This window comes from Temnothorax americanus, unplaced genomic scaffold (genome assembly GCF_048541705.1).
Source record: "Temnothorax americanus isolate GAGA-0224 unplaced genomic scaffold, ASM4854170v1 Scaffold30, whole genome shotgun sequence".
Classification (NCBI taxonomy): domain Eukaryota; kingdom Metazoa; phylum Arthropoda; class Insecta; order Hymenoptera; family Formicidae; genus Temnothorax; species Temnothorax americanus.
In genome coordinates, this window is record NW_027509443.1 from 717,213 (window position 1) to 745,004 (window position 27,792).

Sequence of the window (27,792 nt, forward strand, 5' to 3'; positions counted from 1 at the left end):
CGCGGCGCGATTGACCGAACGTACATTCCATTACGCATCCTATTATCGGCGGCAATTAACGTGGCGCTATCTCAATTCCGGTTCCTCGGCTATACGCAGGGAGTAAGTGTCGGATTTACGGCGAGATTAAACGAGGGAGAAAGGAAAGGAGAGAGAGGAGGGAAGATTAAGGAGCGCGGGGGATGAGCATTGAAAACAACAAGAAATATGTGTGGGAAGGCGAACCTTAGCGGAGTGCGTGTAGGCGAACGTCTCGACGCGAGCGTCTCCGTCTTCATCCTTCGTTTTTCTCATCCTTCACTCTTTTTGCAGTCGTCTCCCAACAACGACAGACGCTGCCAAAAGAAGGATGACGACGAAGTCGGCTCGACGACGGGCTAAAGCGATGATAGCGGAGTATAGACAAGCGACAGAGTTCAATTTGTTCCGACTAGACCTCGAACCTAATTTCACATTTCCTATGTCGTGTACTTTAATTAAAATTCCAACAAGAGCGTATCATTAAATACTACTACTAATAGTTCTTAATATAAAAACTATAATTGAAAATAATTAAACAACGTAAAAAAAATTATAAGTAGTCGGATCAGCAACATAAGAAAAAAAATCTTGCGTTTTAAATTAATTTGCTAATTTGTACTCTAACTCATAAATGTACATAATATTGGACAGATTTGAATTTTAAAACTATCCTTCTGATATGATTTTTTGCATAAAAATCATATATTGTATAAGATAAAGATTGTTATTTAGATAAAGATTGGAAAAGCAAGAATCGCGAGCAAACTTGTCGACACACAGCGACCGTTGCTCCCGTTTTCCGCGGAGCGAAAGGCCCCCGCGGCTTGTCGCATGTGCGAAGTCGCTTTTATGCTTGTTCTACCGTTCAAGCGGAACGAAACCGCATAGGTGCTGTCTGTCGCGCTGTTTGAACAAGCGAATGCCACGACGTGTCGATATTATCTGCGATATTTAAACGCGCGTTTGCTCGATCGGCGGCGAGCTCAAAGCTTGTCAAATATATTTTTCTGATCATCTGCAGGATCAAAAAAGACTTTCTTTGCATCGCAAAGAGTATTTTCACATAAATCAAATGCAATATATAAATATTCAACAAGTTTATTAATTGATAAAAAAATGTATGATACTTGTGTGGCGAATAGAATTGATATGGATATATCGAATTTGGAAATAAAGATTTGACCACTGACTTATTTCATTTCAAAAAAATTGCCGCTTTGTCAATTTCGGTTAACTTCAAATCATCACGAAGTGTCAAAATTTCAGTTATAATGTACAAAGTTTCAAAAAGTTACAAAGTAGATAAATCAACGGTTTAAAGGGATCCCCGAGAGTTTAACGAAGAACGCAGAGAAACGGAAACGGAAAATTTCTACGAGATGACGAAAGTTCTCAGAATGATCGGCAAAGTTACTCACATTAACCTGTACGTTTAGCAGTTGCAATAACTTTTTAATCAAAAGTCTTATTTTAAAAATAAAGGGAAAGAGAAAGAGAAAACAAAAGATTTAAAAAATCGGAATAGAAAATAAAATCTTTATTCGATGACGAGTTTTCGCAAAGTTAAACTTATGCAAACTGTCGTGAAAACACCGTGGGACAAGTCATGCAAAAAAATTATAAATGGTTAAAAAATGATGTCTTTGTGATGATAATGAATATTTTAGCGTGTACATCCTAAATGATCCATTAGCGTTCAACCCTTATAATAGGCCTGTACAAAAATCGCACGTTATCGTCGTTCCCCTCGCTAGAAATAATTATTCATTATTAAGCTTTAAATTGGGATGCATCATGGGCGCGCAGTCATATGAAATCGAGCGAAAAAATTTGTACAGACCCGAATGAGGGCAGCTGTAACGTAACGTCGGTAGCTTCTTTCTTCATAGGGGAGTAGTGGAGCGATTTGCATATGCTTGCCGGACACTGGGTAGCATGCTTATTTTGGGATTTAAATTGATTGACGGACGAAGAGACGGTCGAACGAACGGACGAACGTACAGACGGACTATAGTTCAGTGACCGGTGCAAAATTCGTAGGCATTCGACAATAAGAATTGCATTCGTGATCACGTACCGCAAAGCAACTTTTGCGTCTGGCATTGTCACGCATTATTCCGGTCTTACACCTTCATGGGTCGATTATCATAATCATTGTGCGTGCCACTTTCAGTCATTAGTACAAATAGAATTTTTCGTTTATCGCGCGAATAACGTTTAAAATTAAATATTTTACATCTATTTTGCTATGTTTTCTTTTTCCTTCATATATTTATGTTAGTGCATATTTTTTAGGCAAGACCCGGAGACCGAAGTTATAGCTGGCATTTGCGACAAAATTGAAACACAACGCAAACGACGAAAGAAAGCTTCGCGATCTCGAGTAAGAAAATTAATCGTAATTATTTCACGGTAGCTTAATTTTAACATAAGATTTTAGAATCTCTATAATATAGTTTCTTTTAAAAGATTAAATCATACACTTAAAATTACATTATCTCAATCAAGTATTAATGCTAAACAGAGACGCGTCACATTGCATATGCACATATGTGAGATTTCAAGAGTTACAAATATTCAAACAGAGACGATGAATGGCGCGATTCATTCGGAAACAGCGCTTCACGAATCACGAGATTCCTTTCATTCTTACTGCGATGTTGTAAAAAAAAAGACCGTACGATGGACGACGTTCCCGTATTTCGTTTGCAGGCTAAACCGTCGAGAAAGAAATCGTCACAGATCCGTCTCCGTTAATTCACAATGACGTATAGGTAGCCGTAAATGAGTCATCACGAAAGGGAAGCTTCTCTCTCGTTGCCACGCTCTCCTCGCCTTTGCCACATTTTCCTCTTTCCAGTTTTTCGCACGTTCTCCACATATTTTCTTCCTCCGAGCATTGCAGCTGCACGTTCTGCGCGCGCGATTGTCTTCCCTTTTTTACTCTCTCATTCCGTCTCTTCTCTACCTCGCTTTCTTATCTGCCGCGTACACTTTTCTCCTTTATAATGCGCGTCACAAGTAAAACTGTGAAACCGCCACTTTGTCATGCGGTATTTTCCAGCTGATGACAATTAAAATACCAATTTGTCACACAATGTAATTAAGTCACGATATCATTTGTATTGTTACAATTAATATATTCAGGACAGAAACTGTTCTTTTAAACTGTTGATATTGTCAACTGTTATACTTTGTATTTTCGATTACGCAAAGTTTCCATAATAAATGTGCAAGACATAATATACTGTATAAGCCTTAAAGATATACCGTCGGTCAAATGTTATTCATAAAAAATGGTCAGTACATTGCTCAAGTATATGCGACAATAAATGCAAATTGGAATTATCGCCTGTCGAAGCGGTGCGAAATGCAAGCTGCCCAACGTAACGTGATTACAAGTAGATATACCGTAGAAAAAAATATCTCCACCGGTTAACAAGCCGGCAACAGGCGACGCAGTCAGTGGTCGAGCGATACAAGACGCGTAATTCGAGCCTGAGCGAGCATCGCGACCTTGAGAAACTTCGCCACGTACACCGCAAAGATCCCGTGCCTTTCTTTCCTCTCTCTCTCTCTCTCTTTCTCTTTCGATCTAGACCGCGATCGGAGACCGCGACATTTAACGCGAAATTTATCGAAGAAGGCGCGGTTATGGGGCATGGGGTTTCAAGTAGAGATCTCAAAGGGTGTTCGGGCTACCGCGGAATAAAGGCGGAATAAAGGCGCGTCATAAAGCTCGAATATGCGATGCGAGCTGTATGTAATTCGATTCCCGATAGTCTCGCGGCCTTGAACGTACGCTGCCCATCTGCCATCACGGTTCGCAGTATCCGCCGGGATGCACCGTGCTGGAGTGCCGGTTCGAGGCAGATCGACCGGTGGCCCGGATCGTCCAGGTGCCCGCCGACACCGCAGCGACCGCTCGGAATTCGAGTCTACACATGGAGATGAAACCGTCGTCCGACTCGTTCTCGAGGTAGGAAATCGTGCGAATCGAACTGATACATAGAATTGATTGAATGAGAAATTAGAAACCTGACACCTTGAGGATCAGCGATTCAGTAAACAATCATAAAATCGTATTTTTTAAATGAAATGCCCAAAAATAAGATTAGTAGATTTAGTGACATCAAAAAATAATGATATAAGAAGAAAATAAAAAAGATAAGGAAAATATGTCAATTTATAAGACTATTATATAAGAATACATCCTGAACTACATATAAAGTCATGTAACATTCACATTAATTCGAAAGATGTCAAAGGAGCTAAAATGACAGAAACGAAATATATAGCAGAAATGATAGAATCGAAATATTTAAAATAGTAATTTTATACTTGACACATATATTATCCTTGCCTGACTATTTCGAGCGGCAAGCACGTACGAGCCAATCACCAGCGAATTTTTCTCGAAAACGATCTCTTTTGTCTTCAGGGTGAGACCGCGATGTAAAGACGTAAAGCAGAGAGTTAGCTCGATCGACATCTGTTCTCAGAATCGGACGATTGATAAGTTCGTCTTACTTCCAGCATCCTATATATTGAAATCTCATATCGATGATTCAGTAACTTTGGCTGATAAAATAAAACCACTGAAAACTGTCTCCTCTACGATTCTGAAGTTTGACAAGAACGAAAAGCAACTCGACGACTCCGCCTCCAAAATATTGCGTTGTTCATCATCAAAAAATATTTTAAGAACATCTTATTGCGACGACAATTTGTCTAAGCAGCCAGCGACTTTCGTCGAATGCACTACAACATCCAAGGTCCCTTTGGCTAGAGTCATACAGTGTTCAACAAAGACAAACGAAGGTGATGGAACTAATTACTGTATTTATTTAGGATCGAAGGTGAAAAAAGGTAGCTCTCACAAAATCATTCAGCCGGTAACTGAATCCGCTAAGAAAACAATTTCTGATCAAAAAGCAAGAGTTTCTGGCGAACGGGCTCTTTCAGAACGAAGTATTCCATGTCGAAAGCCGAAACCAGAAGTGACACATTGTTCCCCTCCAGACTCCGAACTTGCATATCCAGGGAGATCGGATTTGAAAAACAATATTTTGCTTTGCCCAGAGATAAAAGATCCACTTTCTCAAATAACACGCAAGAACGGTCTTGATCCTTCCGATATACCAAGTTTCTCGAAGAAACCCTCGAGAAGACACAAGAGACGAATTTGTTCAGCCAGTTGTTGCCAACCAGTCCGACCGGCAACCAAGGATGTTTGCAGCAATTTTCTTCGCGCGAAATCTTCAGCATTAGATGCAAAATCTTCGCCGATACAAATATGCACGACGCAAAAACGTCTTGACGATCAACGTCTGGCTTCAGAGCAGATGCTGCGAACTGAGGTAACGCGGATAGAATCCGCGAAGTCGGACAAAGCATCCGCGTCGTGTCAGAGGTCAGCGGTAGCCTATAGGCATGCTTGCTTAATTCCTGAGAAGGTTTCCGAGGATACATCGCGCTTGCCCAGCTCGCATGAATTGCTTGCTCGCTATAAGGAATACATTCCCGCCTACCAGTTGGAAAGATACGAGACCTGTCGCTCTAAAAGAAACGGTCTTCAGGACGAATGTATCCCACTGCTATTGCGAACTATATTGAAGAAAGAGGAGCAGCGACGTACTTTGGACAAGTGTATCGAACGTGAACGGAATATAGATCAATTAGGTCAGAGTGGGACGAGCGAATCGAGAAATCACGATCAAACTGTATTTTTGTTGTGTACAGAATAATATTGAAAATCGAGGAAATAAAAATGAATTAGATTTCATCGAGAATAAGATCGGGAAATAATTGTTTTTGATTATTGCAAAACAGTCACAAGGATTATATATAACGTGTTATTAAATTGTTAACTTTTTAATATAAAATATATACCTGTGTTTTTACATGTGTCATAGCTGTAATTATCAAATTTGTATAAAAATAACAGATATTTTGCGTTATTTTATATTGATAAAACTTCTGTTTTAGGGGAGGCACCTCCAATGAGCTTGTCCTTCATACATTATAAAGATTATCCTCCTGAGTAACTTTTAAAAGGTTCTAGCCTTCGCTCGTTTTTATTAAAAAGTTTTAAAGAAGTTTGAAAAATATAACAGTTATTCTCAGGACTGAAAGAGACATGCATAAATGACTAATATGTATGTAAAAATCGTATATGTATAAGTGAGGGAGTGGATCCGTATTATTATGACTTTTTTAACGACTTTTATAAGAAAGTTATTTCTTAACATAAAATGATTCCACTTGGGTTTCCAACTTTCCACGCAAGCTGTACAATAATAAATTTTGTTATAAAAAATTTGTAAGTATATCTCTTAAAAAACTATCTTTTAAAAGATTTGATAAAATCGAGAGGCCTGTACATATGTGCACATAGTTTATATCGATTTCAACTGTTGGAATGGCATTCGGCGCAATTGCTCGCGCACTTTATATGACTAATATTATGCGTCGTATTACAGCAGAACGAATACGATTTAATCTCGAAATGGTAAAACTGGAATTTTTTAAACCGGTTATATAAAACTTTCTCCAATTTAATTTGCTTTTATATATATTTGGCAAATAAGACTATTTTAATAATATTTACTCTAATATATGCAGTAAAAGTTTATAAAATCATGATACTACATTCAATACTTAAATTAGAAATTATAATGTTATTTTAATGTTTACTAACGCGATTTTTGTATAAGACAGTAACTTATGCTCTCGATGATATGTTCTGAGGCTTATTTTATGGGAAATGGGGAAAATATAAAAATTGCACAAAATATTCAATTTGATACTCATTTGATGGTGCAGCAAAAGAAGACTGATGGTACTAAAGCTTAAGTACGAAAACTCAAGCGTAGCGTTAATTAATTCTAACAAAATAACACTTTCGCATTTGAAACTTTTTTTCTCACGAGAATATATAATATAAATATATAAATGTCACGTAACGGATTAGTATTCGTCTCACACGAGTTTCCGCACATCTAGTCATACAGCCGAACACTTTTACTTTGTGATTCTTCTCATGCGACGACGGGCATGTTACGGCGATAACAGAGAAATAAACAAAACGTCGTCGAGCCAGCCGGAAGTCGTTGCATGTAGGTGCTCGCCCGCGCGACGTTGAAAGGCGACTTTATTTCCGGACCGTCGAACATAATACGCCGAAATACGTATGAAGGTATGTACGCCCTCCACTCGGTAACAGAATCTAAAATTAGAGCGAAAACTATCCCGGCTTCTCTGCATTTCCAGTAGATTCTGTTCACATATGTATATCCACATAATTTACTATAAAATAACACGTGTAATTCGTGTTGATTCTTTATTATTGTAAATTGTATAACATAGTTCTCCATTAAATAAAAAATATAAAAAGTATAATACAGCTAATTCTTTTTTATATCAACGTTTCAGCCCATGTAAAAAAAATCTAAACATTTACACTTTAATCGAATTTAACGTCACAATTGATATAAATTTAAAATTACAGTTTTAATATATACGTAAAATAAAAATATCGCTTAACATACTGTTTAAAAGTTCTAAAAAAAAAAAAAAAGAATAAACTATAAATATAACTAAAATTGTGTATATATACAAGAAAAAATATTCAGAAATTTTGACGATTGTTTCGATCCTTTTTGTAATTTTATACAGGATATATGCCAATAACGAGATGACTTTTGCAAGATTCCACGACTGTACCGAGTTTACGTTTTAGCGGGGATTCGCCGCGGTAAAGCTCGCTCGCGTGAGCTCCCACAGAATCGCGTCTTATTCTGGACTTAAAAGCGGTACGGTGGCCCGGGTGGCCGACGATGGGATTTACATGGAGAACCACACGCGAATCGATATGAACGCACGTGTGGAGACACCGGAACGGCTCGCGTCGGGCAGGAAATATAACGGAGTGCGCGATCCACGCGTACACGCTACCACTTCCGTTACCGCCGTTCTCTGGAGGCAAGCGAGCATTTGCATTGAAACATATTTGCATCGCGACGACGGGCCCTGAATAGAAAGAAAAGAAAAAACGAGAGAGAGAGAGAGAGAGACGGCAAGAGATGCCGGTCTAAAGTAACTATGCAGTGTTTCTCGCGACTCCTCCCTTTATCTGCCATACCTTGCGCGCGCGCGCGCTCGTTCACGAGATAGAAATTCCGCGCTGTCCGCCGCGCCGGGAATGCTCTCACCGATGCCTAGGAATAAATTTACAAATACTACTTAGCGTTTAACAATCTCTCTCGGCATCGCGCCACTTCGTGAAGCCGACAGAACGTGAAGTTCTAAACCACAAAGCTTAAAATCAAAACTTAACCGCTACATTCAAAGGTACATTGTGGCACCTTTTAAATTTTTTTTCAATAGTTTAACGGCAAATTGTGAGAATTTCTCGAAGAATTATAAGCAATATTAATACTATTTCTATGCAAATTTTTCTAAGCAATTGGTGAAAATAATTTATTTCCAATAAAAAGTAGATTTAAGATTTTTATTATTAAAAGTTCTTTTTATGTAAAACATATATATATATACATTATAACAATACAATACAAATATTATTACTACCTATGTGTTACAATTGACTTACATGCATTTATTAAGGAATTATTTTCACCCAAGGTTATCAAACGATTATTTTGTGTTTCAATGAAGATATAAATAGCTTTAATTATATATAGCTTTTCAAAGATATTAACAAAATATTATATTTCTGATAACATAAATTCCCATCAATAAAGAAACATTGTTTCTATTTTCTGAATCGAAATAATAATCAAACTCAATATCACTAACAAATATGAAATTTTTACTTCTTGTCTGACATTACTTTTTTATTCTTTAAGCTAATACTATTTTATTCCCTGCCTCTCATCTTCAGCATCCGTATTTGGTGTTGGTGTTCAGTTTGCGCGAGATGGGAGTGATTTAACGCGCAGCAATTAGCGGAAGAACAGCGCCAGTATAGTTAACAGTTACGTATATTGCTCGAAACATAAACTTTGGCTATGATCAGGTGGGCTGATGAAGCTTCTTTTGCCACTTCCCGGATATCACGAACCGAAGTTACAGGGTGTGCCTTGGAAGCGCTTGTACCTTTCAGACATATCGATATCGCCGACAGGTATTAATTCACTACCAAGCGCGGTTTCAGACTCTGTATATTGACGCGTAGCGTAGGACGACTGCACTGTAATTTATGCGTGATAATTATAACGAGCGGTAAGTCACTTTTTGCCCAAACATATGAGAGTAGCACGATGTGTAGGGTAAACTCGGGTAAGATGGCCATACAGGAAAGATGGCCAACCCATATGTTCATTCAATGTTTCATAGCGAGCTAGATTGAAAGAACATTGGTTGACCATCTTTCCTGTATGGCCATCTTACCCGAGTTTACTATATAAGCTATACACATCTTCAATATGCATCATTATTATTCGTCGCATATCGTAATGCTATTTTGTGGTTTAATTTGTAATAAAAAAAAAAACAAGCGAATAGCAGCGAACGTTTTTTTGCTGTGTCGCTTTTACTTTACATCGTTTCTGGAGAAAGAACGAAAATAGAATAAATATATTTATAAAATATAGGATGATAACTATTCTAATAAAAAATGTTTATAGCTTTGTTCTTATGGTTTATATAAATTTTCTACTTTCAGATTTTTATTATTTTCGTATTCATATTAAAATTAAGTTACGCGTTATTTAAACATTAAAATACTTAGAACTTCTAATTTTATGTGAACAATAATATTAAAAAATTTGATTTAAAAAAAAAAGTTTTTTGCTCGTGGATTTTACTCTGATTACAAGACAAACATCTTCTTAACACTTCATGCTTCTCGATCGCGAAGACAGAAGAAACGAATGAATCTAATATTGGATGGAATTCAAAATGGAGAAAGGAGACTCTTTGGTAACGTAAGACAAGTTGAAGTAAAAAGGATGATGTATGGAGATAGGATGAATATGCTACAGATAAAGAAGTGAAGATAAAGCGCGCGAAGCGCGGAGGTGAAAATTACGTGTGACCGGAAAGTGCAGGAATATTGCCAGTAACAAGAAACCTGAGAAAAAACAGGAATATCGTGTCAGCTGAACATAAACTGAATGCACGCGACTAACATGTGCGAGATCCTAAAAAATGAGAGTAAAAAAAGGTCACTGGGTGTATAATGGTGCAGTATCTTTATAAAAAAGAGCCTTTACATATGTGTCACATTTTCCTAATTTATCCCATATTCCTATCTTTTCCTCGAATTACATTCTGTACATATAACTCTAATTTAAATCGTAATAATAATTAATCAATAACGAATGTTTTTAATTCCTAAGATTTTAAATAAATATATCTACAATTTATATCAAAATAAATATTGTGAGAAAATATAACGAGCGATTTAATGAGATATAATGATATAATGATTACATTCAACGTTAAAAATAAAAAAATTAAACTTTTAATAGGATTATATCAAATTCAGTTAATAATTTAATTCCATTTCAAGCATATAAGACAACGAATTTAATAATTTATACATACTTCAGCGCCATTCTTATTTTATATACTTTTACAGACTTATATATTATTTATTTCTAATTCTATTAAATCTCGTATATTGCAACTCGCGACTCAATTCTTATTTCCTATCAAAGGGAATCGAGATATCCTGCTACATCCCTGGGACAATGACACGAAGAAATGATACGCGAGGAGAAACGAGCTAGCGAGAGAGAAAGAGAAAGAGAGAGAAAGAACTGCTCCGAGGTGCAATCGGCAGACAGAGAGTACGTGACTGTGTAACCGCAGGAGAGATATGCCCGGTTCTAGCAAGTCAGAATACATCGCGATGCAACCTAGCGTCTCGATGCGTCTCGGCTCTACGAAGAAAATGCAAACTGATATAGCACGGAAAAGTCGTCATCATGCGCGCTGGCAATTATCGTCACGAATCGAAGGGAGAAGATTAATTTGCGAGTGTGAAATCGTATTGGCGACGGTCATTCAATCCGTTGTGTAATTTCTGTTACGTTACAACACTTTTTCTCTCTCTCTCTCTCTCTTTCTTAGCACGATACATATTGTGCGCCGCCCGTGTTGTTCGTGACATTGCGGAATCTCATGCAAGCTGCTATGTTTCGTATAGCAAATTTTCTATTCTGCTGTCAATCAGTTATGATGAAACGTATGAAAACGTGATGGAAATTGTTATTAGTTTATATAGATCAACAAAAGAATTACGCGACATTGTTTTTAATTGTTTATCAGCCAAATATAGAATATAGGCAAATAATAAGTCTTCATTAAAATATATCGCACAAACATTGATTGCAATCACATTGGTTTTTTTTTTTTAATAACGCTGCAATATTCTCCAAGAAGGCTGCCTCTTCGTTAATCATATATGCTTAAGTACACGCCGGGCTACTTACGTAAACGAAGAAATTACGGCCTCTACTGTGCGCTCATAAATTAACCGCAAGTGGATAAATTTTTGTAGAACGAGACCGCGCCACACAGGCCACTTAGCGCGAAACGGAAGAACTACAGGCGTTTAGGTGGGATAATGTTGCGTCGCGGCGTCGCTTTGCTGAAAGATAGATGAAGGTTGGTCGGCGAGACGTGGGAAAGAAGTGAAATTTAAGAGTGAAGGCTAGCCATGAAACGACATATGTTAACGCGATAGAATAGCTCCGAAAGCAACGATAAGTTAGCACAATGTTATTTGCTAATGTTTTTTCTGAGATTTGTTTAATCAAATAACATACGTCATTCAATTAATGTATATGCAAAATATTATTTATTATGTACAAAATATAAAAAAAGGCCATACGGCATAAATGTCAAAAACAAAAATTTTTGCACATATTTTCAAAATAATATTAATTTTCTTTTTAGAAAGATTATAAGTAAAATAAAATAATTTTCTTCTGACCTCTTCTACTTGCTAAATCTTATAATCATCAGAAGGAAACTGATTTTGAAATGTATAGGGATTGAAGAAACCTGTGGAGCAAACTAACAATTTTAAAACTTATCAAAAAAGATAATTATAAAAGATATCCGCGGCTTCTCTCAAAATAGGGAAATCAACACGAGAAATATACGATGGTTTTTTCTCGCACATACTTTACTCGCGTAGATTTTCGCAATTAGAATGCACGTTGAAACCTGCAAGGTAAAACCACGGATATCAATAATACGGACCACCGGCGCGGACGCTCAGGTTAATCGCCGCAAAAAGCGAGCGCTTATTTTTCACAAGAAATTGCGCTTAATGAATAGCGAGAATCTTTCACGAGATCGTTAAAGGGAGGCAATTTCCGCAAAAGTCACGCGCCTCTGATGCCGAGACCGATCGGTCAATTGTGCGGGCGTACGAGCGAGGATAGATCACGGAAAGCGATGGGTATACATACACAGAACAGCGTTATGCGTTTACGGGAAGCGGAATACGGAGGAAGCAGCTTTGAGCGGGCTTTAAGTGGAAATTAATTTGCCTGTACGCGCGAACGTGCGGCGAGTTCCAAGCCGAAGAGTATATACATTGCAGCTCTCACACGGTCAACGATCCGACGAATGGACAGCCATATACGACGATCCGACCATGATCTTCACGTACCTGCCTTATAGGGGGTGTATGACCGTTAATAGCGTGCTATACGACGACTGCACGCACGTCGAAAGAATTCGATGTGAAGAAAGCTTAACGTGATACTTCGAACGTATATCGTATCCAATACGCTACGTTAATTACCAGCGATAATTAACGAGACCGCGCCTTATGTGCTTCGATCATGAAATATCATTCCCGTCCGTCATTTCGAAAGATCAAAAGAAATGATGTATTAATAAAATATTGTCGATGTCATACGAGAAAAGTTTTCTACAGTTTCCAGGAAATATAATTATTCAAATTTAACAGTTTGTTAAGTCGCCCGGATTTGCAAATATTGAATTTTTTACTAATAAAGTTTTTCTCCGACTTTTTAAATTTTTAGTACGTTTCTAATACGTAGAAGAAATCAATTAAAGACAATATATTGTCTCAATGTCTCGAACTTAGTATCCGCTATTAAAAATATGAAATAGAATTAATTAATGCTGTCGTAGAAGATTTCTATTTTAACTATCATCAACTCTTACAAACTACACCGTTTCCAGTATAATCCGTAGCTGACGCCACGTGCTGGCTCACAAGGTCTTGTACATACCGATCCCAATGTCGATAAAGTTGCATTCTGTATCAGAATACAGCCTCTGACTTATTCAACATTTGGTAATAGAAATATCGTATTATAATGTCATATTTTTCCATTAATATATTCAAACCAAATAACATATACAAATACACGCATCTCTTTGTGCGTATTAATATAAAATATTTAATAAAACATATCCTGTTTTCCACAGTTTTTAATATTTCGCAAAATATTTATTTATTACATGCAGTACCTACATTAGTAAAATCAGTCAAATCGATTAATTTACGAAAAATTTTTATTATTTTGATAATAAATGTGCAAGTGTTATAAATGTCTCGCTACCAGAGAATCGCCATTTATCTTCCGCGCCGAGAGACACTGAGACAAAGTAAGCGGAAAAAAAATCTAATTTAGCCACTCGGCGAACAATTAAATTTTAACGCTGCGAACGAGAAAAGGCCAGGAAAGTAAAAATCTAAAAACGCATCAGCACGTTCCTACCCGTCGTAAATTCCATTCCTGTGTCGCTGATTCGGGCAACGAAATTGCGAATGTGAAAAACGAAAAGTGCGAGGATTAAAAAAAAGTATTAACTCCATGGACGTAAGTTGTTTTTTTACGTCATTTTATAAAAGATACCAAGCGAATACCAAAATCTTAAATATTACAATATTATTTTTGTCGGTAGAATATTCTAAAAAAAATAATTGTCGAACCTTTTTTTTTCTCTTTTAAAGATGGATATTAAAATTATGTATTAAATATTGATAACTAACATATATTGCTTTTATACTTATATAATAGTATTTTTATTCGCTGATTAGCGAATTAGTAAGATAATCATTATGTATGAGAAAAGAAAGAATGCCAAGGCGTTTGCGGGCTGAGGGCTCAATTGATTGCCTAACGAATTAATTCTGTCTGTCATTATCTTCGCGCCTCGCTTCGCGCCTACGAGATTCCGACCTTGCGATCGATTTATCTTTGGTATGCCTGTGTGCATGCTTAACAATGCGCAATAAAGACGCAGCAGCGAATCAGAAGTGGACGATGCTCATTATCATTACACTTTCGCTCGATCGCTCGACATTTCTCTTCTATCATCGTAATTGACGTCATTTTTCATTGAATGCGTAACGTGACGTAACTCGGACGTGACATCAATCATAAGTATCATAACGTATAATTAAATCAGGCTTTTTCTCTTTCGGAATTTCATCAATTAACGCTCAATTTTATATGAAAGCTTGTAAAAACTTATACCTATATATATTCTGCGTTATTGCTTTAAGTTCTGCTATTACTGTAAAGGTTCTTGTTACTGACCGCCATCAGACCTCGCAAGAAGAGAGACTTCTGCGGATATATTATCGTGACATTTACTTGAATTAACATATTATCACGCATTTGTCCATTCAAGCTAAGCGCTTATACTTAGAACATTATCCTTTTTTCAAGGCAAAGTCGACGGAAACAAAGAGGCGAATATCTCTTGACGTAATGTTATACTTACGTATGTAACCGCTATTGTAAATAATAGATCATTGTCATCTTACTCAATGAAAAGTATTGTTCTCTGCAGAAATTGCAGAGGCGATAAGTGTAGGCTGCACATTAACGGCGAATTTACGCGAGAAGGTGATGATACGTTTGAATATACTATTGATTGTGTGTGTGTGTGTGTGTGTGTGTGTGTGTGTGTGTGTGTGTGTGCGTGCGTGCGTGCGTGCGTGCGTGCGTGCGTGCGTGTGTGTGTGCGTGCGTGCGTGCGTGCGTGCGTGCGTGCGTGCGTGCGTGCGTGCGTGCGTGCGTGTGTGTGTGTGTGTGTGTGTGTGTGTGTGTGCTCATCATTTACAATCAGGCTCAAGGTGATTAGAAAAAACGCATCTCTCGCGCTTATATAACGAAAGATTTTAACTTTACTTTGATATACGATATTTTTTTGAATATTTCAACTGGATATATTATATCCTAAAATCTTTCGTTATATATAAGCGCGAGAGATGCGTTAACAGTTAACACATTTTCTTAAACGTGGAATGGAAAAAGAGCATGAAGAAAAACAAGATAAAATGGGGGAAAAACGTGCTATCGCTCGACACTCACCTCGAGCATTGCGGTCCCGTTCTGTTCGAGCAGTTCTAGGTAAGGATCTGCTTTTAGACTCACCTGAAACAGAAAATGATCATGTTCATATTATTTGAGCTGTTACATTGGGGGCATTGAAACATTCAAAATTGTAACAATTATTAATTTTATTGAAAATAATTTCATTGTGAGAGTCAGTTCTTGATCGATTATATATTTTTATACGTTTTGGCAAAGACATGTCAATATTTGCGATATCTATTTACTCTTTTTAAAAGATCCGCCAAGATTATCAAACGTTGCGCATTGATAATGAGAAACACCTGCGAAAATCTCTATCCGAACTTCTTAGCGATATTAGAAAAATAGTATCGATTATTCTCTTTTAATATCGCCGTCGATGCGAAGTACCGGCGACTCTATTCGCGACGAGAGAGCAACCCAGAAGCGTCGACTGCACGCATCCGCGATCACGGAACCAGAAGTCTGCCACGCCGGTTCTGTTATGCGGCTCCGTTTCGCGCGCGGGCTTTTTCGCGGGGACAGTTTTTTTACGGCGCGTCGCACGGCGCGGCGGTAATGGACGCCCCGACCGTATCCGAGAGAGTACGCTCCAATTCTCGCGAGTCCCGGCCGCGCCAAGTGTGCGCGGCAGCTTGGGCGCGGGCAGGGTTAAGACGTCGCATCCGCGCGCGTCGGACACTTTCGTCTAATTGCACGCGCGCCAAACGGTCGTGCTAATTACAGGCCGCGCGTCCCTTTTTCTTCCTCCGAGACGTCAAATATGTGGCTCTGGAAGAGGCTACTGGAAAAAGCTACGACGGGATCTAATCGGATCTTATTAAACTCGATATTTCTTTCGATCGAAATGTGATGCATGACGTTCGTTACAAAGCGAAATTTTTCCTAAACTAGATGGATCAAGATTGAAGGGGTAAATATTGTAGAAAAAGAAAATTTCAAAACTTTATGGTGACTGCAAATAATTCGATGAAAATGGAGTCATATTAAATCTTAAAGAGGTGCGTGGCTAAGAATATTAGCTTGAGAGAAATCTTGAGAGAAATCCAAGCATTATTAAAAAGAAATGTAATACACAAAGAAATATTGTATATAAAATGTATAAAGAGATAACATTAATTATTTACATTTAACATACATTTAATTATTTCGAAATAAAAATAAAAACCAAAAAATCAAGACAGTAAGTACTGTTAATAATTAACATGCTTGATATTTTCTTTTGCCTTCTTTTCAATTAGTAGACACTTTCTAACTTTAATATTCAAATATAATTTCATCGCAATTCGAGCGAAGCGTTTCTGCTAATACGCTTTCAGTGAGAAACACCGCGGCGCGGACAGAATTATATATTGAGGAGCCTACAAAATACTTTCTACAAAATAATGTGCGAAATGTTGCAAAATTATTGTCATACACTGTGTCATACATAGACGCGTTATTGCAGATAAATTAAATAGCCGACAGTTTTGTCTTCCTCAGCTTACGAGAAAACTCAACTATAATTGCATGTCTCGCCTTCTCTCTCTCTCTCTTTCTCTCTCAAAGCGTCTGCGGTGGATCTTATGTGACGGTACGATAGTAAAATATACGAGACACGTACAAATATTACGATAACCTTCTAATAAAACCGCGAACATGAGTTATACACCGCGAATGAATTCTGAGACAAGTATACGGATTCGTCGATGCGTTTAGACCCGACTCGATTCCATTTAAATATGCGAAAACGCGATAACCGCTGAGACGTAATAGCGAAATAAGAAAATTAAAGAAAATAATCTTAGCAGAAAACAGAAGCGATGTATTTTAAAGGAACGTGTAAAAACGAGAGAGTATATATATCCTACGAGTGTAAGAATAATCTTTTGCTTTTGCTATAATTTCACTACTGGCAAGAATTACTAGGTATAACGATAATTGCCGAGTATCGCGATATACGCTCACTGTTTGGTACTCGCGTGTAAATAGTTACTTGTAAATAGTTGTTAGTTGCGTCATTGTATTGTATTCGCGTTAGATTAGTTGCTTAGCATCTTTGTATATATTTGTCTCGTTTACGGTCGGTAACGAGGCTCACTTCGTATTAGCGACTCGCGCGCGACGTTGGCGGATCGCGATCCATTCGATAGTCAATGTTCGCGCGACTCACCCGACTCGTGCTGCCCGCACGCGGGCGGCCACCCCAAGCACGAAGAAGAGGGGCTTCTTCCCGGTGTCTTCGCGAGGCGCAAGCACCGACACAGTTGTATTTCGTACGCGAGAGAAGACAGTAAAATTTGGGGCCGTACTCGACGCCTCACGTCTCGGACCATCGTCGTCTCTCGCTTTTCGAGAGGAATTACATCGTATCGATAGAATCTTGCCACATAGTGATTTTGTGGACGGTATTCCGCGCCCGGGTGCACCCCGCGAAACGGCGCCGTGTGATTCGAATCGTGTGCATTAACGCTTGCTTGCTTGTCTTCCGCCTGCACGCACGATCACGTGATCCGCATGCGTCTTGCACGACCATCCTGCCTGGGCTGACTCTCCGCCACCACGAGAACCAGGGGGAAGGACGGAGGCTGTGCGAGGACATCACGGGCTACGATACGGTGAGTCGCTTCGCACCCCCCCTTTTTGGCATTTCTAATCGTTTTCGTGAGGGCACGGGCCCTCTGGTCCTTCAACCGAGTTTGACCATTCGCGAATCCGGGGCGGATAAACACCCCCCCGAGCATTGGTCCTTCGAGCCGGATCTAGCTTCGCGTTCGTTACTTCCGCCAACCTTTCGCGCGATTCGCAATACTTCGCATTAATTCGTAATATTAGTCGGCCCTGTTGGGCATTCCGTTGTGCGATAATCGGCGCGTGCACGATCCCACCGCGTGATCGCTCTTGTCCGCACGTGCATTCGGCACGCTGTGGCGAAGAAATACGCGTGAAGATTGTTCGCGCGTGCCATTATTCGACACGCTACCCCTGCACCCGCGTGCAATACAGATTAACGCGATAATTGACGCGTGCACGTTCGCACCGCGTGATCACTCTCGCTCCCCCGCGTGTATTCGGCGCGCGGTGAGGGGAAGTTCGCGCGGGGATTGTGCGCGTGCCGTAATTCCTCGCGATCGAGAAGACGCCGGCACACTCGGTGCCGTTCTCTCAAGTGAAATTCGCGCTCGCTGCACGCTTGGTGCAACATCATTTGACGGAATCATCAGCACGTTCGGACCGCGTGATATCTGTCGTCCGTACGTCGCTTTCAGCACGTCGCGACGGGAATATCCGCATATTCGTTGCGTGCGCTATTATTTCTCGATACCGAGAGAACACCTTATTATTTTTTGCGCTCGAGAGTACGATTGCACACTCGGTGCCGTTCTCTTAATCATAGTTTGTGCAATAATAAGCGATCGAATATTCGCGATATTCCATTGCTTCAGCTTAACCGTCGAATTCGAGACGCCCGCCCCTCCCGACCTTGGCGACCGGTGCGGTGTTTTTCGATATTGTTGTTGGTCTCCGCGTTCGAAGCGAGACCTTTGAAAATATTTGGCACGTGCTCTGATCACGTGCACATACATTTGCTCGCAAATATTAATTGTCATCTCCCGATCCTTCTCACTCCTGTAGGACAAAGCCTTCGAACCGTTGTTGATTTTCGTGTCTTCGCGCGCGTATAGATCATCCTCACCATGACGAAGGGGGCTCGATCGCGGCGCGAGCTATGCATTCGCCGCATGAGGGAAATTCATCAATACTCGGTGCTCGCATCGGAAAACCCGACTCAGAAGGCGGAATTTATGGCGCGCTACCCGACGGTCGCGAAAGTGGTAGATGATTTCGAGGGAAATCACCTAAAGATTATCCAAGACGTCGGGGACGACGAGTTCGAGACGGAGGATAAGATTCGCGACGAGTTCGACCGATTGCGCTTCGCTGTCGTGGGGCGATACGAGAAATTGGCTCGAGCCGCACGGAAGGCCGATCCGCCGGCTCCATCGTCCGCGTCTCGCTCGGCCATTCGCCTGCCGAAGCTCGCGCTCCCTCAATTCAGCGGAGATCTCGCGCTGTGGCCGACCTTTATCGCGCTCTTCGACGCGGCGGTTCACAATAACCTCGACGTTACCGTCATCGAGAAGTTTCAGCATTTACTGACTTCGCTCTCTGGCGATGCTCTCGGTGTCGTAAAACACCTGCCGTTGACAGTGGAAAATTATCCCATCGCGTATGACGCATTACAGGCGCGCTATTCGGACAAGCGCGAGTTAGCTAAGCAGTATTGGCGTGCAGTCGTACACGCTAAGCCTTTGGTCGGGGATACTCCCGCCTCTCTCCGTGCGTTATTGGACGGGTTCACCGAGAACACGCGCGCTCTTGGAATGTTAGGCTATCCGGTCAAGGCGTGGGATTTTATGCTGTATAATCACTTGCTGGAAAAACTCACCCCTACGTTACGGGAGAAGTTTGAAGCGAGCCACATGTCGGTGGACTCGCCGAGTTTCGATCAGCTGGTACAATACCTATCGAGTTACTGCTCGGTTCTCGCGTCAGTGGCGGGTCCTTCGGCGCAATCGGGCAAATCGAAGCCGTCGACTCCCGCGAAGAAGGGCGCAGCGACTACCTCGCTCGTCACCCGGAACGCCGCGTGCGTAAAATGCGGAGAGCAGCATTTATTAGCAAAATGCGCCGGTTTTCTTCAACTCTCGGCAAGGGAGAGGCACGACCTCGCGCGTGACAAGGGATTATGCTTGAACTGCCTGCGCTCGGGTCATAACCTCAAAACCTGCCCCAGCTCGTGGACCTGTCGGTCCTGTAAATCGAAACACCACTCGCTCCTGCACTTCGAGCAGGCTAACACGGTTTCTCCCGCAACCGTTCCCTCGATAGCTTCGGGCGCCAGCGAGTCCGCGCCCTCAACCATCGTCGAAAACAAGCCCATCGTTTCGATGGCCAGCGTTTCTGACAGTGTGGTGCTCCTTTCGACCGTGCGGGCCGAGGCCCTTGACGTTAGGGGCAACGCATTTCCAGTACGCATGTTGCTGGATAGCGCCAGCCAGGCAAACTTTATTACAGAAAGCTGCCTTCGAAGGGGCGGTTTCGCGCGGACTAGACATAGCGTCGCCGTTTTGGGCGTCAACGAGACGAAGGCTGCCACCACTCGGGGCCTCACTTCACTCGTGATTCGCGTAAAGAATCGGGATGATCTTCGTTTCCCGATCGAAGCCACGGTGCTCCCTCGCATAACTTCGCCGTTGCCTAACCATCGAGTTGACTCTAAGGATTGGAGTCACTTAACGGGACTGCCGCTCGCGGATCCGGAATATCATCTGCCGGGCTCTATCGATATATTGCTGGGCGCGGATTCCTTTGTATCCGTGCTACGTGACGGTCGCCGCACCGGGAGAGCCGGGGAACCGGACGCCTTCAATACCGCGTTCGGTTGGGTACTGATGGGCGCGGTCTCTCCGGCGTTACAAGTGCAGCCACTGCACACCTTTGCCACCACGCTCGAGTCAATTGATGCCGCGGTGGAGCAATTTTGGAGACTGGAGGACGTGCCAGAACACCCTCCTCGATCCGAGGAGGATCAGCGATGTATAGAGTTCTTCGAAAGAACTACTTACCGTGACCATTCGGGTCGTTTTGTCGTTTCGTACCCGTTCGCGTCGGGCCTTCCCACGTTCGTGGATTCGCGGCCGATAGCCGTAAATAGATTGCGCGCACTCGAGCGCCGTTTCAAGTCAAATCCGGACGTTCGACAGAGCTATAACGCCTTTATGCAGGATTATCTGGATAGCGGTCATATGACCATCGCGAGTGAGGCCGCTCCTCCGGACGGCCGGGTTTACTATTTGCCGCACCACGGGGTGCACAAACTCGACAGTACGACCACCAAGCTTCGCGTCGTCTTCGATGCCTCAGCGAAAGGCCCGAACGGGTTATCTCTCAACGATACGATTCTAAGCGGACCGAAGCTACAGCCCGACATAGTCGCGGTTCTCCTCCTCTTTCGCGCGAAACCCGTGGCTCTCACCGCCGACGTAAAACAAATGTTTCGGCAGATCTGGATCACGCCGGAGCATCGCGATTACCAACGCATCGTCTGGCGTTTTTCGGAGTCGGACCCCATACTCGATTACTTGCTTAACACGGTCACTTTCGGGAATACGGCCTCGCCGTTCCTGGCCATTTACTGTCTGCTTCAATTAGCGCGGGAGAATCGCGAACGATACCCCCTAGTTTACACCACCTTGCTCGAATCGTTGTACGTCGACGACGTCGTGGCTAGCGTCCGCTCCGTCGGTCAGGCCGTCGCGCTGCGAGATCAGCTCCTCGAATTGTTCCGAGGCGCCGGTTTCGAACTGCGAAAATGGGCGAGCAGCCACTCCGAAGCGTTGGAGGGGCTCGACCCATCAATCTGTAGCGACGCGATGCTTTCGTTTGAGTCAGCCGATGACCAGGTCCTCAAGGTCCTGGGACTCCGGTGGCATTCTCAGTCGGACACCTTTGGCTTTCAAATCAACCCGCTGAATCGGAACTGCACGAAACGCACCATTTTGTCGGAGGTGGCCCGCGTGTTCGACCCCTTGGGTTTTTTGACCCCGTTGACGTTCACCGCGAAGTGCCTGATCCAGAGGTTATGGACGCTAAAGCTCGAGTGGGATGACGAACCCCCGTTGGAGGTCCGCCGCCAATGGGAGCGTTACCAATCGGAGTTCGACGCGTTGACCGCGCTCCGTATCCCGCGCACGTTCCCAGTGGGCGATAACATTCGATATGAGCTCCACGGTTTTTGTGACGCAAGTGAGCTGGGCTACGGGGCCGTAATCTACCTGCGTGTCGTCGCTCCATCGGAGAGCAAACGCTTGCTTCTTTGTGCCAAGTCAAAGGTGGCTCCCCTCCGCGCGGTCTCTTTACCCCGATTGGAGCTCTGTGCCGCGTTGCTCCTCGCCGATTTAACTGCGTACGTCCGTCAGGTGTTACGGGGTCACACCGTCATTGACACTGAGCGCGCTTGGTCCGATTCCACGGTCGCGCTTTGTTGGATCCGATCCTCTCCGCATCGATGGAAGACATTCGTACGCAACCGCGTCGCTCGTATACAGGAGAGGATTCCGATTGCGGCTTGGGGACACGTGCCCACGGATCAAAATCCGGCGGATCATTGCTCGCGCGGACTGTTTCCCCGCGACCTCGTGGCTAGCTCGATGTGGTGGGAGGGACCCGAGTGGTTGACGGACTTCGAGACTCACGTCGAACCGGTCCTCTCGGAGGAGTCGCTTCCCCGCGAGGAAGAGCGGATCACCTCGCTCGTGTCACTCGATCCGCCCGGTTCATTGCTCGCGTTATTGGATCGCTTCTCGTCGCTAGACAAAATCTGTAGAATAGTCGCATACGTTTCTCGATTCCTAAGTCGTTCCAGGGCCAGGCCGGCACCCGCGACCTTGGCCGTGGACCAACACGAATCGCATTCCGCATTGTTAACGTTAATCAAACTCGTCCAGCTGGATTCGTTTGAGGAGGAGATCGATCGTCTAGGGCACCGGAAAGGGCTGCCAAAACCGTTTCTCAAACTCGCTCCCTTTTTGGACCCAACGGGTCTTCTCAGGGTGGGCGGCAGGCTGATTCACTCGGGATTGGCCTACGAGACCAAGCACCCTATATTGTTGCCCAACAAACACCGGTTAACCGACCTCATAATCGAGCGGGAGCACCGTGCGAATCTGCACCCGGGTAGACGCACGCTCCAATATCTCCTCGCACAACAGTTCTGGATCCTCGGAGTCCATCGCGCAATTCGACGCGTGCTCTCTGCGTGTTATAAGTGCTTCCGAGCGAACCCTCGCCCGAGTCAACCGCTCATGGCGGAGCTACCGGTCGACCGCGTGAGCCAGGTCAAGCCCTTTTCGGTGAGCGGCGTCGACTTTGCGGGACCCTTCACGCTCGTCACTCGCCGAGCGCGAGGGGTCTCCTCGTTTAAGGCATATGTCTGCCTTTTTGTTTGTTTCGCGGTTAAGGCCGTCCACTTGGAGGCGGCGCTCTCGTTGACCACGGAATCCTTCCTCGCTGCGCTGCGCCGCTTCGTAGCCCGTCGCGGACGCTGCTATTTGTTATATAGTGACTGCGGCACGAACTTTGTGGGCGCTTCTCGGGAGCTCGCAGCACACATGCGCGGCGCGGCGGAGCGGGAGAGGATCCGATGGTCCTTCAACCCTCCCTCTGCGCCCCATTTCGGGGGCCTCTGGGAGTCGGGCGTTAAATCTTTTAAAACTCACTTACGGCGGGTGGTGGGGGAGCAGATTCTGACGTTGGAGGAGTTCGCGACGGTCCTCGCTCAGATAGAATCCGTATTGAACTCGCGGCCGCTTTGTCCCGTGAGCACGGATCCTCTGGACCTAGAGGTCCTGTCTCCCGGTCACTTCCTCACAATGGAGCCCCTGGTGGCCATTCCCTCTCCTGACTTGACTCCTCTCCCCGTGAACCACTTAGGTCGATGGCAATTAATACAGCGAATTCACCAGGACTTCTGGAGACGCTGGCATCATGAGTATCTCTGTACTCTCCAGCAGCGTCCCAAATGGTGGACCTCCGCTAATCCGCTCGCCGTGGGCTCACTCGTACTCATTCGAGAGGAGAACGCGTCGCCTCTCCAATGGAAGCGCGGCCGCGTAGAGTCCCTTCACCCGGGTCGCGATGGCGTTCCGCGGGTCGCCACGGTCCGAGTGACGGGCGGTTCGATCGTGCGTCCCCTGGTGAAGCTGTGCCCCCTGCCGATGGGCACACTTCTCCAGGCGACCAACCCCGATCCGTAAAAAAAATGCATCTCGCTGCATTTTGGTGGGCGGGATGTTTGGTACTCGCGTGTAAATAGTTACTTGTAAATAGTTGTTAGTTGCGTCATTGTATTGTATTCGCGTTAGATTAGTTGCTTAGCATCTTTGTATATATTTGTCTCGTTTACGGTCGGTAACGAGGCTCACTTCGTATTAGCGACTCGCGCGCGACGTTGGCGGATCGCGATCCATTCGATAGTCAATGTTCGCGCGACTCACCCGACTCGTGCTGCCCGCACGCGGGCGGCCACCCCAAGCACGAAGAAGAGGGGCTTCTTCCCGGTGTCTTCGCGAGGCGCAAGCACCGACACAGTTGTATTTCGTACGCGAGAGAAGACAGTAAAATTTGGGGCCGTACTCGACGCCTCACGTCTCGGACCATCGTCGTCTCTCGCTTTTCGAGAGGAATTACATCGTATCGATAGAATCTTGCCACATAGTGATTTTGTGGACGGTATTCCGCGCCCGGGTGCACCCCGCGAAACGGCGCCGTGTGATTCGAATCGTGTGCATTAACGCTTGCTTGCTTGTCTTCCGCCTGCACGCACGATCACGTGATCCGCATGCGTCTTGCACGACCATCCTGCCTGGGCTGACTCTCCGCCACCACGAGAACCAGGGGGAAGGACGGAGGCTGTGCGAGGACATCACGGGCTACGATACGGTGAGTCGCTTCGCACCCCCCCTTTTTGGCATTTCTAATCGTTTTCGTGAGGGCACGGGCCCTCTGGTCCTTCAACCGAGTTTGACCATTCGCGAATCCGGGGCGGATAAACACCCCCCCGAGCACTCACTAATGATAATTATCTCGTCTCAAAAAGAGAAATTCATGTAGTACAATCCTGATTTATATATAAATTGCGCGATATCGAGAAAATCATGGCTCTGTAAATATTTGATCGCGCGTACATCCTGTTGCTGCTAACACTTTCGAAAGCAGCAGAATCAGTTTCATTTATTGTAAATGGAAACGCCGGCGTTTGAGAAAACCGACAGAATGTTCTTGCTTTCTTGCGTACCGCGGCCAGCGATGATTGATCGTTCGCCGCTGATGGACGCGTAACCATCGTCCAAACCGGATTTACAACGTTATCTATAATGTGCAAGTGAGAGGATTTTAATTTCACCTGGAATGTTCGCTGATGCTAATGGTCGCTAGATACACGGAATTTGAAATACTAACAATAAATCGTAAATTTATTTGCGTCAACGTAAATAAATTTGTACTCTCAAGACTTTCCGTGCGAATTCTTAGACTCTCGATCTCGTGTAACAAGTTCCAACTCTTACGAGAAAAGAATAGACAAGTTCTTAGCAAGGATCATCTCTCTATTAACGATTCGTTAACCTGTCCCTTAGTCCCAGCACTAATTATGATCGATTTGGTATCCAATTACGCTCTGGATTTGTTAGGAAAACCCCTCCCGCACATCACGTGACAGTATACCGACTTTCTTAAGGAAACTAATGTAGACGTTCAAATAAAAAGAGATACATAGAAAAGGAATATTAATAGGGAAAGTTATATGATAAGGCTAATGATAGGATACATATACCATAAAGATAGCGTGCTGCGTATTAATTATTTTGTAAAATTTATATACAAACATCTCAACGAAATATCACGTATTTATGTGTTGCAAATAAAGTTATTTTCAGAGTTTTATTTTCAAAGTTAAAATCCAGTTTTACTTTATATTTGTAATTTAATCATCTTATTGATCCAATAATTTGTTACGCCTAATTTAATACTAAATATTTTACAACAATATATAACCGCATAGAGAAATAAATATTCACGTTTTTTTCCAAGAGCAAATACTATGTAAGATTTGTATTACGTAAACGATTACAGAGTTAAGTCGTCACATTTATAATTATCAGAGAAATTATAATGGGGCAATGATGCACGTGAGTCAGTAATAATTTTTTTCTACATAATAAACATATTTTTTCTCTAAAAATGAAATCAAGAATGATGTACTGAAACAATACACTCACTACTTCCAGGATTTCCATTTTTTTTTCCGAATTGGATTGGATGTTGCAATTGCAGGGAGGAGAGAAAAGTTCGGATGACAAAGTTACACGTATCGTTTCATGCAAACCAGAAAAATACGATCGAGAAGAAGCGGTCGGCCTGGCAGGGAATACGCGTATCTGCAGTAGCGATTTCTCTCCAGCGTGAATTCGAATGTCACTTTACGATCATTCTTATAACCGTTGCGAGACGTTTGCGCGCGTAAAAGCGAAACGCGAAGGCGCTTGTGCAACTTCTTTTACGGTGGTTACTCGCGTAATCGTTCACGCCAAGAGAAGCGCGTCAAAGATTTGGACGTCGTGGAGCACGCTACTCTGACGAGTAGGTAATTATCGAGTAATTATATATATATATATATAGCGACAATCCTTCCTTATATAACATATACATATTAACGTCACGGTTCGATCGGCATTTGTACTTTGTACAATACGTAATGTTCCTTATAAATTTTTTGAATAATATTTATGACGTTTTTTGATTGCGAGTGATTTGCTGAGAAATCACTTACAGAATTTACTTCAGATTATAGACACAAATGCATTAGTCGCATTAATCTTTCTCGTACTTATTTCGTAAAAGACGCTATTTACGTTTCGATTTGTAATTCCGTAAAGAGATTCTCGTACAATTGCTAGATAGCAAATATGCAGCTATTCGAGCCTGAATAATATATGATAACGAGCATGCTATAAGGAGAAGAAAGAATAAAGCCATTATGAGATAAACCATTAAAAATGACGTTTTGTTTGTCTATTTAATTACTAGTGCCGTAAAGTCCATACTTTATATTTTCAATTCGCCAAAGGAATATATGAATGAGATTGCTTGTCTCATACATATATGCACAATTTGAATTCCTATATCTCTAAAAGATATAAACGAATGAGGGATATTTTTTATCTGAACTATATACGTTAATCTGCGTATTTTTACTTTTTCTATTATGTTATCTTAGATAACGAGATATGAAATATAACAAGGAAGTTTATATTTCGCGTTATTAATCTCAAAACGGTAAAGAAATTACATATTCGATCAATCAAATGTTGCTAAAAAAAATTATTAGCGTCCGTAACTATCATAAGAAATAATTTATAATTTCCATTTTCCATTTCAATTTTCCAGATGAGTAAATCATGTAAAGTATCTGCTTCGATAACAGTCGCCGCTTCGATACATTTATTCGAAATCTTATTACAATGTACCTAATATATACACGTATGTATCAGTTTAAGTGTTCCTGAAATGGATTACAGCAAATTCCATTAAATTTCATATTCTTCCTTTTACTCAAAACCTTCAACTTCTCAACCATTTATACATCGAGGCATAAAATCAAACCTGGAATCCATCGATTACCAATCGACCGCTCTCATATAGAGCCACACGTCATTATTAACGAAATCTTACTAGCGCGAGCCAATAATTGCTAATAATTGTATAACCGTGAAGAATGATATAGTGTTTCGTACTCTCTAATATTTGTCGCGACTGCGTTCCGAGAGATAATGCGATGACACGCAGATTGGCACGCACCGTTACCTGCCCGCTTGAGTGTTGCCGTATA

At 42.5% G+C, this 27,792-nt stretch overlaps 2 protein-coding genes across 2 annotated transcripts in view; one reads left to right on the plus strand and one right to left on the minus strand.

Moving 5' to 3' along the window:
- LOC143900822 (uncharacterized) overlaps positions 1-27,792 on the plus strand; it is a 312,581-nt gene that overhangs the window by 254,361 nt on the left and 30,428 nt on the right. The gene's annotated exons all lie outside the window — the stretch shown is intronic.
- LOC143900821 (uncharacterized) overlaps positions 11,442-27,792 on the minus strand; it is a 130,322-nt gene continuing 113,971 nt past the window's right edge. The window contains exons 6-7 of the mRNA XM_077412559.1: positions 15,360-15,422; positions 11,442-11,638 (exon numbers count right to left, since the gene is read on the minus strand). Coding sequence (XP_077268685.1) covers positions 11,574-11,638; positions 15,360-15,422 — 128 coding nt within the window. The 3' untranslated portion in view covers positions 11,442-11,573. The remainder of the gene's footprint in view (positions 11,639-15,359; positions 15,423-27,792) is intronic.